The 15,477-nt window shown below is 44.3% G+C and overlaps 1 protein-coding gene across 1 annotated transcript in view; it reads left to right on the top strand.

Moving 5' to 3' along the window:
• Positions 1-15,477, top strand: part of DSCAM (DS cell adhesion molecule) — a 759,593-nt gene that overhangs the window by 634,890 nt on the left and 109,226 nt on the right. The window contains exon 18 of the mRNA XM_024120069.1: positions 14,771-15,011. Within this exon, the coding sequence (XP_023975837.1) occupies positions 14,771-15,011 (241 nt within the window). The remainder of the gene's footprint in view (positions 1-14,770; positions 15,012-15,477) is intronic.

Raw genomic sequence — 15,477 nt, 5'->3', positions numbered from 1 at the left:
GTTCCTTAAAAAACTAAAAATAGAACTACCATACCACCCAGCAATCCCACTACTGGCCATATACCCTGTGAAAACCATAATTCAAAAAGAGTCATGTACCACAATATTCATTGCAGCACTATTTACAATAGCCAGGGCATGGAAGCAACCTAAGTGTCCATTGACAGATGAATGGGTAAAGAAGATGTGACAGATATATACAATGGAACATTACTCAGCCATAAAAAGAAATGAAATTGATTTATTTGTAGTGAGGTGGATGGACCTAGAGTCTGTCATATAGAGTGAAGTAAGTCAGAAAGAGAAAAACAAATACCATATGCTAACACATATATATGGAATCTAAAAGGAAAAAAATGGTTCAGAAGAACCTAGGGGCAGGACAGGAATAAAGATGCAGATGTAGAGAATAGCCTTGAGGACGGGGGAGGGGGAAGGGTAAGCTGGGACAAAGTGAGAGAGTGGCATTGACATATATACACTACCAAATGTGAAGTAGCTAGTGGGAAGCAGCTGCACAGCACAGGGAGATCAGCTAGGTGCGTTGTGACCACATAGAGGGGTGGGATAGGGAGGGTGGGAGGGAGATGCAAGAGGGAGGGGGTAGGGGGATATATGTATAGGTATAGCTGATTCACTTTGTTATACAGCAGAAACTAACACAACAATGTAAAGCAATTATACTTCAATAAAGATGTTAAAATAAATAAATAAATAAATAAATAAGTTATGAACTGTTAGGTTACAATAAGTTAGGAGGTAAGGATGTTATTTTTTCCTTGACTGATGGAACGTATTATCAGAAATGCCAACAAGAATAGTGATTAGGAATTATGAGGTTGGAACTAAAAGAGCATTTGGGGCATTTACTGGTGACCAGCCATAGGTCTTTATTTAGTACATCAACATCACATTTAACAGATGGATTGGCTTCTAAAGTTGGGACATTAAGGTAAAAATTGCTTATGGTCAGGATAATATTAAAATTTATTTAATTGTCTATTGACAGTTACACTGTGCATAACTTAGCCATGAAAACTTAGTGTCATACATTTATGAATATATAACACTTGCAGTGAAAATAAAGAGTATATGAAAAAGTATAACTTGACAGTATTTCATTACATTATGCATAAAGTAGGATTAGCATAATTTAAATGCATCTACAGCAAGTAAATTACATATAATAAGGATACTCTGATACAGTACAGAAAGTGCTGGATTAGACGTCAACATAATTAGATATTACTCTCCCCTCTACATTTAGTAAAAATGATCTTGAGCAAGTAACTTGGTGTGTCATTGCTGAAGCTCGAATCCTTCCACTAGGTCCGATCTGAGTGTCCTTTTCATTAAGTCATAGACAAACAGTAGCCATTGTAACAGCATAGCCTTGTCTGTACTCATCTCCCAGCACTGTCTTGACAGCCACGGAGGATGGAGACTGGGGAGAGTATTTTAGGATATGAGTTTGGTTCAGTGAATGACAGCCCGGATTCTTCTCTCTACCCTGGATGCTGGCCCCTCTGATGGCTCTGGACAGCACAGTCCTTTCTGATAACAAATACCTCCCAGTAAATGTAAATATCATGAAATCTGCCCAGCCAAAAAATTAATCAATAAAATTGTTATTTTAAATAATCTAAATGATAGATGGATAGGTAGTAATTTTAGTAAAAGTATTCAGACGACTGGCTCGTATGTAGTTTTACTGGTTCTTATAAAATACTAGCCCTATTTTTCACAAAGAACAAATGAGAAGACCAAACTAAAGTGAATATGGCCTTGAGTATTATAAGTGAATTGAGTGGCACCCATTGAGTGAGTGAATAGATGAATATACACTATTTAATGTGCTTAATTTTCTTCTTTTATTCATTTTTTATTGAAGTATAGTTGATTTACATTGTCTTAATTTCTGCTGTACAGCAGGGTGATTCAGTTATACATATATATGCCCTTTTATATATATTCTTTTCCATTATGATTTATCACAGTATATTGGATATAGTTCCCTACGCTATGCAGTAGGACCTTGTTGTTTATTCATTCTATATATAATCATTTGAATCTGCTAATCCCAAACTCCCAGTCCTTCCTTCTCCCACCCCCCTCCCCCTTGGCAACCACAAGTCCGTTCTCTATGTCTGTGAGTCTGTTTCTGTTTCACAGATAAATTCATTTGTGTCCTATTTTAGATTCCACATATAAGTGATATCATATGATATTTGTCTGACTTACTTCACTTCGTATGGTCATCTCTAGTTCCGTCCATGTTGCTGCAAATGGGATTATTCTGTTCTTTTTTTATGGCTGAGTAATATTCCATTGTATAAATGTACCACATCTGCTTTATCTATTCATCTGTTGATGAACATTTAGGTTGCTTTCATGTCTTGGCTATTGTGAATAGTGCTGCTATGAACGTATATCTTTTCGAATTATAGTGCATGTATCTTTTTGAATTATAGTTTTGTCCAGATATACGCTCAGGAGTGGAATTGCTGGATCATATGGTAGCTCTATTTTTAGTTTTTTGAGGAGCCCTCCATGCTGATTTGCACAGTGGCTGCACCCACTTACGCTTCTACCAACAGTGTAGGAGGGTTCCCTTTTCTCCCTCTCTAGAATCTGTTGTTTGTAGACATTTTAATGATGGCCATTCTGACCAGTGTGAGGTGCTATCTCACTGTAGTTTTGATTTGCATTTCTCTAATAATTAGCAACGTTGAGCATGTTTTCATGTGCCTGTTGGCCATCTGTGTGTCTTCTTTAGAGAAATGTCTGTTTAGTTCTTCTGCCCATTTTTTGATTAGGTTGTTTGTTTTGTTGTTGTTGTTGAGTTGTATGAGCTGCTTGTATACTTTGAAAATTAAGCCCTTGTTGGTCACATTGTTTGCAAATATTTTCTCCCATCCTGTAGGTTGTCTTTTCGTTTCCTTTGCTGTTCAAAAGCTTGTAAGTTTGATTAAGTCCCATTTGTTTATTTTTGCTTTTATTTCTGTTGCCTTGGCAGATTGACCTAAGAATACATTGCTATGATTTATGTTGGAGAATATTTTGCCTATGTTCTCTTCTAGGAGTGTTATGGTGTCATGTCTTATGTTTAAGTCTTAAAGCCCTCAAAAGGTATTTTTGTATATGGTGTGAGGGTATGTTCTACCTTCATTGATTTACTAATGTGCTTAATTTTCTTAGAAAGCCATCATTAAGCCATCTCGCTGACGACATTTCCCATCTTATCAGAGAAATCAAATAGGGTAGATAAATTAGTAAATGGGGCACAGGTGTTAGAATGAAAAATCCAAGAATAAAAGGAAAACATCTGTCCAATATGGACATGTCTCCTAAGATAAGGGAAGAAATGCGATGTTACTTTTATCATTTAAAATAGGCTGGACCAAGTTCTTCTGGGTCTGTTGCAGGAAGAACTCCAGCCAGGAAAGCAGGAGTCAACTGCCTTGGGAGACTTTGGGCATCTAATTTCCACATTCCATTTTCACGGTTACATGGGGTAGGACAGAAAAATACAACATATGCTTTCAGATTCATTTCACTAATACAAATATATTTAATGCACTAAGATGTAACCAATTAACTCTATTTCTAGGTAACCTTCCACAGTTTTGTTAAAGGTCAGTCTCCTCTTTGTATTAAAATTTTTGAAAACTGATTTTACATCCTTTCAATTCCTGTGATGGAGTCCTTCCACTGGTACATTCTTTTGAAAATGTTGAGTCCAAACATAAATGTTTTTTGTGCTTTGAGGAATCACAGAAATACAGGAAATAGAATAATGCTACTTTTTAAAAGTATATTTTCATTCTCATTTTCCCTCCCTGTCGCAATCTAAAGTGGGAATAAGCCCTGTCTTTATATAAATAACAGAAGAATTCCAGAGGCATGTTCTCAATGACTCCTAGAAGTGAGAATTCGCAAAGAAGGAAAATACGACGCAGGGAAAGTGTGGTGTCACTCCCGGGGGTCTGGACAGAATCACTGGCTCTCCTTGCTCCTGGGAATGTGTCAGGCCCATCCCCCCCATTTCAGACCAGAGCGTTCCCTGGGCGGGCCCCTTGTCCAAATGCTTCTAGCATGTTCCTGACAGGGCAGAGTAGGCTATTAGATGCTTTTCAATGTTCTTTTCCTCCATTACCCATTCATGAGTGTTGATGCCTTTAATTGAGGGCAAAGCCTTTCATTACCCAAGTACAGACAAGAGACTCTACTTAGCTCTGCAGGAGCGATGCCATCCTGTGCTTATGCTTAGGACCATCACTGAGGTGTAGATGGCAGGGACCATATCCAGGACCAAAGGTCCACTGTGGATGCAGGCATTCTCTGTCTTCTGATAGAACACAGGCTAGAACTTTGACATCCCAGCAGGGAGGGTCACTGACTCTCATCTGGCCCAGACCCTGGCCTTTCTCCAACCATCCCTCTCTCGGAGTTGCTTCTCCTTCCACCGCTGATCATCTCCCCACATCCCTCCCTGCCTTCAGCCTCCAGCCCACGGAATGGATCTCACCCTGCAGGCAGCTTCTGTCCACAACACTGTGTCCTACAGGGGTCTGCAACCTCTTCCTGTCAAGGGCCAGAAAGCAAATAATCTAGACTCGTGGGCCATGAGGTCTCCGTCACAGCCCCTCAACTCTGCCACTGTAGCTCAGAAGCAGACACGGCAGATAGGCAGCTGGGTGGGTGCAGCTGGGCTCCAGTAAAACCTGACTCAGCCCCGCTGACATTTGAAGCTCGTATAATTTTCACATGTCACACGCTATGCTTCCTCTTTTGATTTTTTGCAGTCATTTAAAAATATGTAAAAAATATGTACATTCTTCGCTAAGAGCCATATAAAAACAAGTGGCTAAGGGACCTGGCCCCAGGACCACAGTTTGTCAACCATGTTTAATAAACCAAGATGATACCAAAAGAAGCAGCCACATACAATTGAAACGCGTCACAATAGCTGCCTGTTCATTGGTCCTCTGGGCAGAGATTTAAAGCACTATGGGACTCTTCCGTGCCTTTTGCACCAGCTTAGCAGATCTGGGTCAGATGTGGCCCCCTAAATCTCTGTGGCCTATTGATGGGTCCATCTGGCCCTCCACGGCCACTCTGCCATCCACGGGGACACCCCTTCCCTGCAGGGGAGTTCCTCTAGGCTGGATACCCCTGTCTGCATGGGGGAAGCCAAGTCCTTTGGGATCACTCAGCTGCTACTAAATAGCTGGGACCCCAGCCTTCATACTCACAGACTAGTACACACTGCCTCTTGGCATCAAAACCAAACCCTGTTTTCCCTAAACTCCCGTTACCTGCAGGCTCAGAGGTACCGGACCAGCCTCCCAGAACCTCAGAGTCTCTAGGTGGATTCTTTCCTGGCTGGGCCTTGGCTACACCCCTCGTTGGCCCATGGAAACTTCCACAGCCCCCCTCCTCACCCTCTCCCTGCTCTTCCCCTGGTCTGAGCCCAGGGCACCTCCCTCTCCTTGCCACTTCTGACTGATTCCACTCCCAAGCTCTGGCACACTGAGCCATCACCCTTCTGGCAAAGTCTCTTTCTCAGAAGTCTTCTGTAGCTTCTCTGAGGTTTGGAAGCCACTGTGCCCTCCTTACCAGCTACCTGAGTTGGACGTAGAACCTTAAGAAGGATGCACAGCATCTAGAGGCCCTGATGTTAGGTGGGGGATGTCCCTAGAGACCTCAGAGCTAATAGGTAAGCCCAATCCTGGTCTGCATATGTTCTGTGAATTCCTTTGTTAGGGCGTCAGCAGAAACCACTGGATAAGCCTTTATGGCTGGTGAGAAATGCTCTATGAGGCTACCAGAGAATGCGATTTGCAAAGGACAGCAAAATTCAAAAAAGGAGGGGTTTAACAAGAGTAGCTACTCAACAGATGTTTGTTCGTGGGATGAATGAATGAATGAGTGAATGAAATGGGAGCTACCCTACAGTTTAGAAATTGAAAAAATGGCACCCTGTTGTGCAGTAGTTAGCCTTAAGTTCATCCCACGATATTCTCCAAAACGTTTCTAAAATTCTGCATTTGTGTTCCAAGCCAACGCCCACCCTTGGTCACCATCTCCTCCTCGGCTGCCAAGTCTGACTAGACTACGGTGACCGTCCAGCTCAATTCCAAGTTCTTGGCCTCTCCAGAGAGTACACACTTCAAACACTTTGTCATTCGTCGTAACTTAAGCATGTCTCATTGTCAGATCACATGTCCACTTTTTATTTCACGCCACGTGGCCCCTTGGCTCTTTACCTGTCCCTCGACGAGCAATAACATTGAGGGCGGAGCCACATGGCCACACGCATCCCTTGTAGGAGACCTACAACGCAGAGAATGAGCTTAGAGCCCCCGTGGATGGCAGCGTGGCCATGGAGGGCCGACCCAAGGAGAGAGACAGGAAGGAAAATGTGCTTTGAGGCAATGATGTAAGACTCCTCCTCTGTCTGCCATCTCTCCCTGAGAACCCACGGTCCATTCATTCAGAGAGGCTGTGCTGTCCATCCCCGGGGACTGGGGAGCCCCAGCAGGGCTCTGTCCAGCAAGGCAGCTGTTTCCCCTCCACCCCGGCCCCCCTGTGAAGAGGTCCCTTTGTCGCTGTGTGACTCCCGGACCACAGAGGGCTTACAGTCCTATTTGCATTGAATGCCTTCTGTTCTGCAGAGACCAGGAAAATGGGTTATCGGTGACCTGAAAAGTGGGGGAATGTGCAGCCGTTGCTTTTTAACTAAAGTCCATCCCAAGTGAGGCCAATCCTAAACCTTTTAATGACTTTGAGTGACAACCGCAGTGGTTCTCAGACTTGAGCTTGCTCAGCATCCCAGGGAGGGCTTGTTAAAACACAGACCAGCACGCCCTCCCTGTAGCCAGCGTGTGTTTCTGAGTCAGCAGGTCTGGGTGGGGCCCCAGCATTTCCCTAGGGTTTCCCGCACTCACGCCACCACCACCCAGTCGCCCCGTATACCTCCCTGAAGGGCCGCTGGAGCTGCTCTCCATTGCTGAGCCATGTCTTATTCCCTCACCACCTGCAGCCGGGTCCACTGATGACTTTCCTATAACATTGCCCCCCTTCTCTGGGAACCCTCCCGCAGCCATTTGGAAAAGGCACCTCTTCCTCTTCCCCTCCACAGCCCCTTGCGCAGATCTTCACCGCCATCCTCACCTTCCACTTCAATCACGGATTCACTGTACATCTTCCCTACACACAATGCCTTGTATCGAAGAGGCACCAGCTCCTGGCTGTTACAGTTAATGCATCCATTCACTGAACAAGTTATGGAGCTCACGCTGCTTATAGTGGGGAGCAGGGAAAGGGGCTGGAGGAAGCACACAGGGATGAAAACGACAGTCCCCCACCCCTGTAATAAAAGGGAAATGAGGACAGACTACATTTTAAGTGAATGTGGAGGAATCTAAAAGGAAACGTTTCCAATCATTTTTCAACTGAATTACTCGGCACGTCGGAGTGACGCAGTGTTCCCGGAATGCGGGGTTCTGCAGTGGACGCCTTGGGCTCTCCAGGTCAGCGGATGGACCCTGACATTGAGGAAAGCCCACCCGCCAGCAGTGGGGAGGGGGAGGGGAGCGTGCCAGAAACAGGACCTGGCTGGTGGCTTTCTGAAGATGTGGTGCCCGTGCTAATCACTCACAGCCCCACTGGTGCCCTGAGCATTTGCTCATCTCTGTTTCTACCCTCCCTGTAAAGAGCGGTAGAACCTGCCACGGGTGGCTCGCAGGCTGATTCGGGCGGACACGTAAAATGCAGGCGCTTGCAAACCACACAAGGAAATTGACACGGGGCTCCTGTTGTCATGGAGATCAAAAGAGATGGTTTCTTAAAGGAAGTGAGGGTTGGGGGGCATTTGGAGGCTGGAGAATGGGCTCCTGGACAGATGTGAAAGAAAGCGGTTTAGGGAAACCACAGGAGAAAAAACAAAGTCAGGGCTGGAAGGGGAGAAAGAGAGGGCCACAGACAGCAGATGAATGAGACAAATGAAAAGAAATCTGGATCATTCCTGGATGCAAAGGTGAGGGAAAGGAAGAGGAAACTTCAACATGGAAAAACAATGAATCCTCACAAGAAAAACACAACAGTGGATAGCTAAGGCCTTCTCTTAGAATAGTAGTGCAGTCAAAGGGCTTTGAGAAAAGGTAAAACCAGAACACTCACATATCAAAGCCATCTGTAAATGACAGCATCATCCTGCATGGAAAGACACTCAGATTGTTGAATTCTTGACTGTGGAGTGAAGGGAGCCCTTCTTCACTTTAGCTTTTTATCTTTCCCCCAATCACTTACTTTCCAACGTCTTCCTCTAATATGTGTTAAGAGGGCTGGTTGCCAGGAGAGGTTTGCTCTAAATCTGTTGGTCGGTCTTCAGTGATCCTTATTGTAAGCATGTGTGGCCCACTGGCTGGATGACAAGTGAATAAACTCTGGAATCCTTGTTTTAAGCAGGAAACAAAGATGGACAACATTGTCCAGATAAATGGGCTCTTCCGAAGCTATTTTCTTCCCTGATGGGGTCTGGGAAATGAAATGGACCCCTCCCAATCCTGCCTAAATCTCCCATCTTGATAGGTTGGCCACCATGCTACATGACAGCATGGAAGCCAGCTCTCTTGAACCCACACGTCCAGGCTGGGGCACAGTGCCTGAGAGCTCCCTCTGAGCTGACTGACCCAGGCCTCTGATCAACAGCTGCATCCTGGGTCTGGAGTCCAGGCATCTCTTCCGTCTTTATACCCTGCCCATTAGATCTTTATTCAGTAAGATATAAATCTAAGGTCATTCTTACCCATCACTTTTTTACACCTCATAAATGCTCAGAACCATTCTCTTCTTTATCTACAATAAATTTTTTGAGAATTTCCACCGTGCTGAAGTCTTGATTTGGACATGGCAGTGGGTCAGATTTCAAACATTTTTTTAGGAACCCTTGTGCTCTTGGTGCTTGTAGTCAAGTTCTTGGAAACCAGACATTTGATATGTTAATGGTGACCATAGAGTAGATGGAAGTGGCCAGTTCTTGCTGAGCTGATGGTGGATGGGTGAGTGCCAGTGGAGACCAGAGGAAGGAGAGGACTCCTTGGATGGAGACAGTCAAAGGAGGCTCCCCAATGAGTTGGAAGTGGAGCTGGCCATGGAGTGAGTCATGTGTTGATAGCGGAAAAAAGGAGGAAGTGCATATTCTCTGACGGGGGCTTTCATGAGATGAGAAAGTGTAAGAGAGTTGGAATCCCCATGCTTAATCAAGCAGTCAAAGAGAATCCTAGATGGAGGGACATCCAGGAGACATTAGTCTGGAAAGACTCCTGTAGGGCTCAGATCTTACAATAGGCACTGTTGAGATTTGGGGAGAGGGCGGGCATGATCAAAGTGGCTTCTTAGGATACTTGTCTTCTCCAATGTCTTGCAACCCCGATTCAAAATGTGTTTCAAGACCCCTACCTGATTCCTTCTTCTACGTTTCTTCCTACCCCACCATTAACTCCATTCTCTTAGTTTCATGAAAGCAAACAATTATTTTTGACCCACTTAATCTGTTGTTCGTGGAGGCTATTGAACAGCCAGAGAACAGTATCCTCAACGGCCTTCCCATCTGGATGTTCTCTCTTTGTACATCAGCCAACCGTTTCCCTTTATTCCAAGTAGACACATGCTCCAAGCAGGAATGTTTAAAGTATCATCCAAAACAACCTTTAAAGTAAGGGGTATGATGTACTAACTTGTCTTAGGGTGATATGAAGCCCACTACCAGACAAATGGATTGAAGTGCTTCCACTGGTCCGTACCCACTTCCCCTGCTGGCTTGTTGTTCATGTAACTCGGAGAGGTCCCCAGAGTCACTTCAAAAAAAGTTGGAACTTGCACCACAGCCCTTAAATTCCCTGCACTTAGTGTACGAAATCCCTGCACTCATGGATTTTTAAAAGAGATCTGTTTTCTAATATGTCCTCAAGAATTTCTTTAATGTTAACACATTCCTAAATTTACATCTATTCAACCTAGGTTGACTATTCAACCTACAGATGAATAGTAGAACTTAAACTTTGCCTGTTATAGTTAGAATTTTTGCTTACTTTTGTGCATGAAAACATAATACTTTCTCTTCATGTGATTTGCTAGATTATTCTTTGATTAAAAATGTTTTGCTTAGTGTAACTTTACAAACCTAATTAGCAAGCTTTGCAAAAAGGAGAAAAGTTATCTGGGGCTCTGTGAGTGGTGGAAACTAAATACACCTCTTGGAAAAAGCTGGGTTAGAATTCCAGCTCTACACTTACCTTGAGGAAGATGTTTTTAACCTCTTTGACCTTCAGTTTCTTCATCTGTAAAGAAGGATAACGAGACTTCTTGGGGTTGTTGTGAAGATAAATGGGGAGATATACATCTCACCTATTACACTGATTGGGAAAAGCAAGTGTTCAATAGGTGAAGGTGATGGAGGTAGTGGAGGTGATGGAGGGATAGTGGTAACTGGTGGTAGTGATTTTGGCCCTGAGTTAGTGTTGGAGGTGATGGTGGTAATAGTGATACTTAGGGTCATGTTAATGTCAGTGGTGATGGTGGTGGATGTATTGGAGGCATGGCAGTGATTTATTGGTGGAGGAGGTGATAAGGATAGTGGTAAAGGTGGGAGAGGTGGCCGTGGCATTGGGTAATGGTGGTGGTGGTGATGATGGTGATGATGCTGGTGTTGGAGGTGGTGATGATGGATGGTGGTGGTGGTGATGGTGGTGATGATGCTGGTGATGGAGGTGGTGGTGATGATGGTGATGATGCTGGTGATGGTGGTGGTGGTGATGGTGGTGATGATGCTGGTGATGGTGGTGGTGGTGATGGTGGTGATGATGCTGGTGATGGAGGTGGTGGTGATGATGGTGATGATGCTGGTGATGGAGGTGGTGGCAGTGATATACAGTGATGGTTGTCTTGGGGGCATGAGGTAGTGGAGGTGGTAAGGGGGGGTGGTGTGCATGTAGGTAGTGGTGATGGTGATGGTGAAGATGTGGTGGTAGAGGTGGTGAGTATTGATTGGTGGTGTTCACCGTGGTCGTGGTGAAGGAAGCTACTGTTCTAACTGAATTAGAAAGAGAAATAACCGAGAGATGATTTCAGCACACTGACTTTTATGAAAACAGCTTTATTGGGATGAAATTAACATACCATCACATTTGCTGTTTTAAGTGTACGATTCCATGTTTTTTTGTATGTTTACAGAGATGTGCAGCCATCACCAGAATCTAATTTTAGAAAATTTTCATCACTCACAACAAAGCCCATACCCATTAGTAGTCACTCCCCATTTATCCCCCAACAGAATCCTTTTTAGATGGTTTTCAAAACCTCTGGGGGCCCGCGTGCTGTGGAATCAAAAGTGCATATTTCATTTGTAAGAAAAATCCATCGCTTCTTTCTCAGGTGCAGCAATTCATTCTGCATGATAACTAGCGATTATGTTAGAGCCCTGGAAAGAAATGTGTGAAACCACTGCTACCTTCAAATAACTCACCACTCTATTCATACATATCCCTTCAAAATCAGAATATTAAGAAAACTGGAGGAGAGCTCTCTTCTTTGTTCCTTGTGAGAAACACAGACCCTTGCATTACCATATTGGATTTCACATCTAAAAGAATAATAACAAAAAAAATCCTATCTCATTAACAGTCAACTGAAACACAACCTTTTTGAAATAAGATACCCAATAAGTCCCACTTCTGGGACTTCAGTCCAATAAACAAACTTAAAAACAGATGCACTGTATCACAGGGGTTCATTTGTGGTAGGAAATAAGTTACAAAACAATATCCCGAACAAAATTGTTGGAAAAATGATTCAATAAAACATGGAATATGATTTTTAAAAACTGGAAGTAAACATGAAAGTATGATCATAATAGCATATTAAATAAAAATAATCAGTCACTCAGTTGTAGAGTATGAAGACAACCATGTGAAAACCAAAACCAAACTTCAATTTCACTTAGAGAAAAAAATATATCAGAATTTGAATAGTGATTACATAGCAACGGTGGCTGTATACTTTTTAGTATTACAAAAAGAAACACTAAAATAATTTTCTACAAAGTATTTTGCAGAAGAATCTGATAAACAAAAATAACCTTCGTGTCACTCCAGAATTAGTAGGACTAAAATTTAGTTCTAAGAAAAATGTAAAGAATGTTCTGTTTCTTTTGTACAAAATATTTAAACTGAGCAGGACAAAAACCGCTGTGTTGCCTATCCTATTTAAGCAGTTAGAATGTGTTTTCACCCTCCGAAAGTGAAAAAAGGAAGATTTCTCCAGCCACCTATCTGTACAGCCAAATCGCGGGCATGTAATCGCCCCAAACCCGGGAAGGGAAATGTCAGCCAGCAGGCCCCTCTGCCTGTAGAAGATTCAGCTAAACTGGGTGCTGTGAGTGGACATTTTCTCGTGGGCATTTGCCTCCACTCCCTACACCCCCTGCCTGGTCAGACTCCATAGCTCCTGTCCTGGGATATCCTGACTTGGTATCTTACGGAGACTTAAATCGTCACAGGGAGCCCGTTGAAAAATTAGAAGATTTTTTAAATTTAAAAAGTCCTTTATACTTGGGTGACCGTATGAAACATTAAAAAACGTTGTGAAATAGGAGAAATATCTTTGTTTTATATTTGACTCATCCATGGCTTTTAGAGGGGCATTGATTTTGCTAATTAATCAAATGATACAAATGCAATTCAGTGGTTTGGGTCAAACAAATTCCAGGTAATGGAATTCTCAAAATCTGAAATCTTTGGATCCAATTTTAAAGCAGAGTGAAAGGTTGTAGTTCACCAGTGCAAAAGCAGGAACGCATAGACACTTGCTTATAATAAGAAAGGGGTGTGCTTTTGTGTCAACGTCTGACTGCCAACTTGACTGCAGAAGTAATGGTTTCCAGGCTGCTTCTTTGCTACCTATTAGCACCATGTAAATGCCTGAAATCAGATGAGTTGTTGAGAAAGGCAGTGTGGGATCCAAGAAAACCATAAATGAGGAAACTCGCCCGAAAAAAGAAATGTGATTTTACTGCTCTTGTATAACTCAGACAGACACCCAAAGACAGCTGGCGACATTCATGCCGCGGGGGGCTGGCATGGTAGGCGATCCCCAAGCATCTGCTGAATTCGTTCTTGGCGCTGTCTCTTCCCGACCTTCTTCTGCCTTCTTCCTGCTGATGGTCCAGCCTCACCCCACCCCCATCCCGGGCACATCCTCTCTGTCTGCCATTCCTCACCCCTGGGCATTCAGCAGTGCCCCCCAGTCCACTCCAGCGGCTCTGTGTCTCCCACCCCACCCCCTCCCTCCCCTTCCGGAGCCCTGGCCAGCCTTCCAGCCCCACCTGTGGTCAGCATCTTCTGACTGCTTCAGACCACGCTCATTTTGCCACTTTCGAGCAGCCTGCTGGCCTTCACTGTCCAGTACCACACACTTGAACACTTCAGATTTCTCTGCAGTTTCCTGAGTGCGTATTTCCTCTCTCCAATGGCATTGTAAGCATTTTCAGAAAGCTTTTCAGAGCTCCAAGAGACCTTAATCCACGGTTTGTACTGAAATACCCATGTACATATACACATGCACATACGTACACATATCTGCTCACACATATGCACACACAGACATAATACAAACACACACACACACACACACACACACACACACACTCTCTCTCACACACACACACACACACACACATAGCTGTTGATGGCCTGAAAGCCTACCACACCTTTATTACTTTAGAGCATCACTTTGATGTTGTTCTTAAAACATACTTGAAAAAAGTCTGGATTCTTAAAAAGTCCAACGTGTCAGCGAAAACAGTTCTGTTTTTGACTCGTAACTCTAGTCTCACCTTGCCCAGCTTAAATCACCATAAAATGATCCCTGAATGACTCAGGCCTTAATGAAAGAGGTTTGCCTGCCTGCCAGGGGTGGACTCCCCTTCACATCCAGTTTTCGACATGGAAACACCTTTGTTCTGGAATATTCCATTAGAGTATAAGCTCCATGAGGGCAGGGACCTTTTTTAAAAAATCACTTCTGTTCCCCAGTGCCTGGAACAATGTGGCAGAGTTCCATAGATTTTGCTGGGTGAAAACACGAACATCAGCCTCTCCAGGTGATGGTTGGTGTAGGCAGGGGTACCACAGACTCAATCCATCTTTCAAAACTTCCCCACCACTTAGAGAAGTCGGCTGTCCTGGCAGCATGAGGGGGAGGGGCTGGGAGCACAGGCTCTGTGGTGGATTCCCCTCCCATCCCTCATGTCTGTGGGACCTCCTGTGTCAATGAAGGTCTTGGTGGTGCTGTGTCCCGGGGCTGCAGTGAGGGTTGGGCTCATTTGCGTGGGTTAAGGCAGAGCACCTGGCCACGAGCAGCCTCTAGGTATGAGTTTGCTGCTACTATTACTATTACTACTGCCACACGTTATGATTATTTCCACGCTTATTCAATTTCATTTTTATTTGCCTAAGAGGAGGGCAGGTGCCGGTTTTCCTCTTGTCACGCCTCGAGTATTCTTTTTTGTTTGATTGTTTAGCTACTCACATTTTACGTGGTAACTCTGCAACGTCCAAATTATTCACGGAGTATAATTCGTAGCTTGGCCATAGGTATACGGTAGGATGAACCGGCATTCGACCAGGTTTAAAGCGTCTGAAAATAGCATTGTTTTTTACCAAATCACAAACAGTATTCTTTAGTGATTCTTCTCTTTCCTGTTTAGGCTCCCAAGAAACATCTGCAAAATGGGATTATCCGTGGCTACCAAATAGGTTACCGCGAGTACAGCACTGGGGGCAACTTCCAGTTCAACATCATCAGTATCGACACCACGGGAGACAGTGAGATCTACACCCTCAGCAACCTAAACAAGTTCACGCAGTACGGCCTGGTGGTGCAGGCCTGCAACCGGGCCGGGACGGGGCCTTCTTCTCAGGAGGTCATCACCACTACCCTCGAGGATGGTAGGTTCCGGCCGCTGCCCTGGGTCCCCAGAGCCTGGCCGCCTTCGGGCTTTGCAGTGACGATGGCATCCAGGCCGGCAGGGACTGGGGGTTCCGGTGGGGAAGCTGCCCTGATTAACTCGTGGGCTGCCTTGGTTCGCTGCCCTTGACAGACCTTGATTGCAGAGCCAAATCCATCCCTTTTTCAGCATCCTTCTCCATCAAGCCCAAGAGGTGGGCTTTTCCCGCGTGAAACCAAAGCTCTCCCTATGACTGCAGCAGTCTGGCCAGAATGTAGAAATCCGATTTTCTAAGAATTTCTCACAAATCAATGTAAAGGAGGATTTTTTTCTTTTTCTTTTTTCTTTCTCTCTTCTCTCTCTCTTTCTCTCTTTCTCTCTCTTCTTCCTTCCTTCCTTTCTTCCTTCCTTCCTTCCTTCCTTCCTTTCTTCCTCCCTTCCTTCCTCCCTTTCTTCCTCCCTGCCTT

This window comes from Physeter macrocephalus, chromosome 8, assembly GCF_002837175.3.
Source record: "Physeter macrocephalus isolate SW-GA chromosome 8, ASM283717v5, whole genome shotgun sequence".
Taxonomy (NCBI): domain Eukaryota; kingdom Metazoa; phylum Chordata; class Mammalia; order Artiodactyla; family Physeteridae; genus Physeter; species Physeter macrocephalus.
Note: the sequence above shows the minus strand (reverse complement) of the source record. Positions and strands in the feature narration are given on the sequence as shown.